This window comes from Aptenodytes forsteri, unplaced genomic scaffold (genome assembly GCF_000699145.1).
Source record: "Aptenodytes forsteri isolate BGI_AS27 unplaced genomic scaffold, ASM69914v1 Scaffold164, whole genome shotgun sequence".
NCBI lineage: Eukaryota > Metazoa > Chordata > Aves > Sphenisciformes > Spheniscidae > Aptenodytes > Aptenodytes forsteri.
In genome coordinates, this window is record NW_008795527.1 from 3,198,212 (window position 1) to 3,201,472 (window position 3,261).

At 44.8% G+C, this 3,261-nt stretch overlaps 1 protein-coding gene across 1 annotated transcript in view; it reads left to right on the forward strand.

Moving 5' to 3' along the window:
• The window catches only part of LOC103901236 (rap guanine nucleotide exchange factor 5), a 38,589-nt gene that overhangs the window by 23,766 nt on the left and 11,562 nt on the right, over positions 1-3,261 (forward strand). The window contains exon 13 of the mRNA XM_019472794.1: positions 2,909-2,973. Within this exon, the coding sequence (XP_019328339.1) occupies positions 2,909-2,973 (65 nt within the window). The remainder of the gene's footprint in view (positions 1-2,908; positions 2,974-3,261) is intronic.

Here is a 3,261-nt window from a genome sequence, read left to right on the forward strand (position 1 = left end):
TTAAAAAAAAAAAAAAAAACATTAAAAAATAAAACTACATGCTTAACTCAGTGAGCCGGGCAGCTAATTAAGTGGCAGGTATATCAAATATTCCGTTGTCTTGGAGTCATTAATTATTAATTGCCTTGTCTTTGAACATGGCAAATCCATTTGGTTATTCCTGTATTCTGAAAGTGTTCTCTTTAGGCTGTTTATTCCAACCTGCTGCTGCTGCTGCTCAAGTTTAAAATGTTTGAAGACAGTTCTCCAGATCAGTTGGTGACAGTTTGGGAGCCATCAGGCACTTCCCCTCTTTGCACACATAAAAGGAGTTTGCATTAATTCAGATGGATACAATTATCAAGGCTTCAAAATCAGTATTTTTTAAGTGTTCTCGAGTATGTCTTGCCTGCAAACAAAGGCAGCAAACATAAAAAAGGAACTTTTGCACTTTATGTGCAATGATGTTTGCACACCACTACAGTATGGTGTATAAGAACATGCACGTAAGCAGCATTCATGTCTCTCAAATACATTGGAGATAGCAAGGAGGCTTTGCAAAACAATACAGTCATCTTCTTCAGTACAGTGATCCATAAGGAGATGTTGCCAAGGTTGGTAATTCCCAAACTATTGCACAGTATAGGACTTTATTCCATGTCAGTCATGTTTGTATTAACGTTATTTCCAAGACCAGTAAAATAAGCATTGATAGCATAGAAATCATTAGTAACTCAAATAATTACTGTATTTCAACACAAGAGGAACAAAAGTAGTTTCAAGAAAAAACTGAAAATCATTAATAACCTTTAATTATAAAAAATAACTTTAGAGTGTCCTTTTAAAGTTAATTAAATTTAAATGTGGAGCTCTCTTACAGCACACAGACACAGCTTTTGAAAATCGGGCAGATTTTTCAAATATGTAATAAAATACTGTGATGTACCCTTACAACATAGCTCACATGCAATTTTCTGCTCCGCTGAATTTATCTAGACTCTTAGTTGTTGGCTGCAAAGCAAATTTCTATTCCTTCCACCTCAGAGATATACACGTTGCTGTCATTGACTTAAAAAGCTGTGTGGAAATTTCTGCTTCTAGTGTAATTTTTTCATTAGAAGTGACAGACGGTTTTTAACTGCACTGACATAGAGACAAGTAATGCCTGTGTCCTGAAGCCATGTCCTTTCCCTGTCCCTTTCCCTGGGTGCCCCAAAGCAGCCCAGCAGAGGAGGTGTAGCGGGTCCCGCTCCCTCCTTTCCCCCTGATTTTTAGGATGCTGCCCAGGGGCAGAGAGGTGCTGGAGGCATCCCCAGCATATGCCGTGCTTGCCCCACTTGCTCAGGAGTGCCGGCTGGCATCCTGCGTGGCCAGGCTGGCATCCTGCGTGGCCAGGCTGATATCCTGCCTGCCCGAGGCAGACCCCAGCCCAGCCGCCCTGGGGGTGCGGGAGCTCTCCCATCACCCCTCATGCACAGCTCTGCCTAATGAGTCCCAGCCCCGGGTTTCCACCAGCGTATGAAGCTGTTAACATTTCCATTCTAAGCAATTACAAAATGCCCCTCGGGCACAGAGCGAGTCTTTGAAACAAAAGGAAATAAATCAGGTTGGCTGTTTTGGGGGAGGATGAAGGGGGGCGGGGTGTGACGAAGCAGCCCCCAGTGTCAGCTGCAGCTTCCCAGTCCTAAAATCTCCCGAAACTAGGGGGACCAAGTGTGCATCAGAGGGAGTCCTAGAGGTGAGCACAGGAAAAACGCGCAGTTAAGAGATGCGCAGTTAGACTGGTGGGTTGGAGGTTGGCACCTCTGCTGAGAGGGAGACATTGCCTGTTTACTGTGTGCCATTTGCCTGCTGGCAGACACAGCTGTGACTTTTAAGAAGTAATGGTATCGGAGTGCTGTCTCATTAGAATAATGCCATCTCCTCCTGGTACTCCTGGGTGCCCGCACGTTCAGGAGAGAGCTGATGGGGGCATGGTGGTGGTGCTCCTGCTAGTCTTTTCAGTGACCCAGAGGATGCACTATCAGAGGCAGAGCTTCAGTCCCCACAGGGAATCTGTCCATGTTCTTGGTACTTCCTGACCAAGACAGGTCTTGCTTTGTGTCCTAATACGCATTAGAAAAATGGAGAAAATGACGTCAATTTACTGTTTTAATTGTAATCTTAACTTAGCAGCATTTGTTTCGCCTGATATTCCCCCCCTCTCCAGTTCATTCCACTGTGTTCAGTTCCCTTCCTGGAGCCAAATACAGACTTTTCCTTTTCCTCTCACTGACCTTTCTGTTGCCTTTGCAAATTCTCTCCAACAACTCTGTGTAAAAGTGTTTCTTCCCTAGCCGTAACGCTTATTTCAAGGCTTTGAACTTCAGTTTGGTGGCTTGTGTTTAACTGTTGTTTAACTGCTGTGGCCCGTGTCTCTGGGGAGGACTTCAGAGTTATCGTGTCCCACAGAGAGAGGTGAAGGGGTGTCAGAGCAGACTGGTAGCTCTGCCCCCATGGAGCTCTGGGCTCAGGGACTGGCCAGCCCCAGCTCGGGCACAGCCATGGGCAGCGTGGCCGGATCGGTGCCGCAGGGTGCGGAGAGCAGGCGTGCCATGCAGGGCCATCCCTCTGGATGCTCCCGCCTGCTCCCAGCCATCTTCTGTAGGATACACACCCCAGAATTAACACTGACCACGTTTAATAAGAAATCCGTGCTCCCACTTGGAAATCCTCATTACAATGTGTACGTAGTGTTGTTATCTAATAATCTCTGCATGTCATCATTATACCAGGCTTTTGTTCCACTGTTATAAGGTATTGTGTCAATCCTTAATGGGATACTTTCCTCTTTTTTTTTTTTTCTTTTTGTTGCTGTTTAGTCATTTTATTTCTTTGTATTAAACAACAAAGCCATGAAAAATAATTCCTTTTCCTTTATTTTTTTCAGATGTAACATTCATCCACGAAGGAAATAAAACTTTTCTGGATAACCTTGTTAATTTTGAAAAGCTGGTAAGCTAATTTTGTCCTTCCTGTTTTTCAAAGAGATTCATGTTCTCTTCTTCCCTTTCCCCTCCTTATCTTGAAAGACTAAAAGGTTTTGTTCTCACTGAATCAAGAAGAAGTAAGCAGGGGTAAAAAAGAGCAAACAGAATAAAACAGCCAACAGTTTAAATCCCCTGCCCCTGTCCTCTGCTCCTCTCTCTTCTCACTCCTTCCTCCCCTACTTCTGTGTAAAACGGCTAAGCCGGTGGTGGCCGGCATCACTGCCACACAGTCCACTCTTCCCCCCCCCCACCC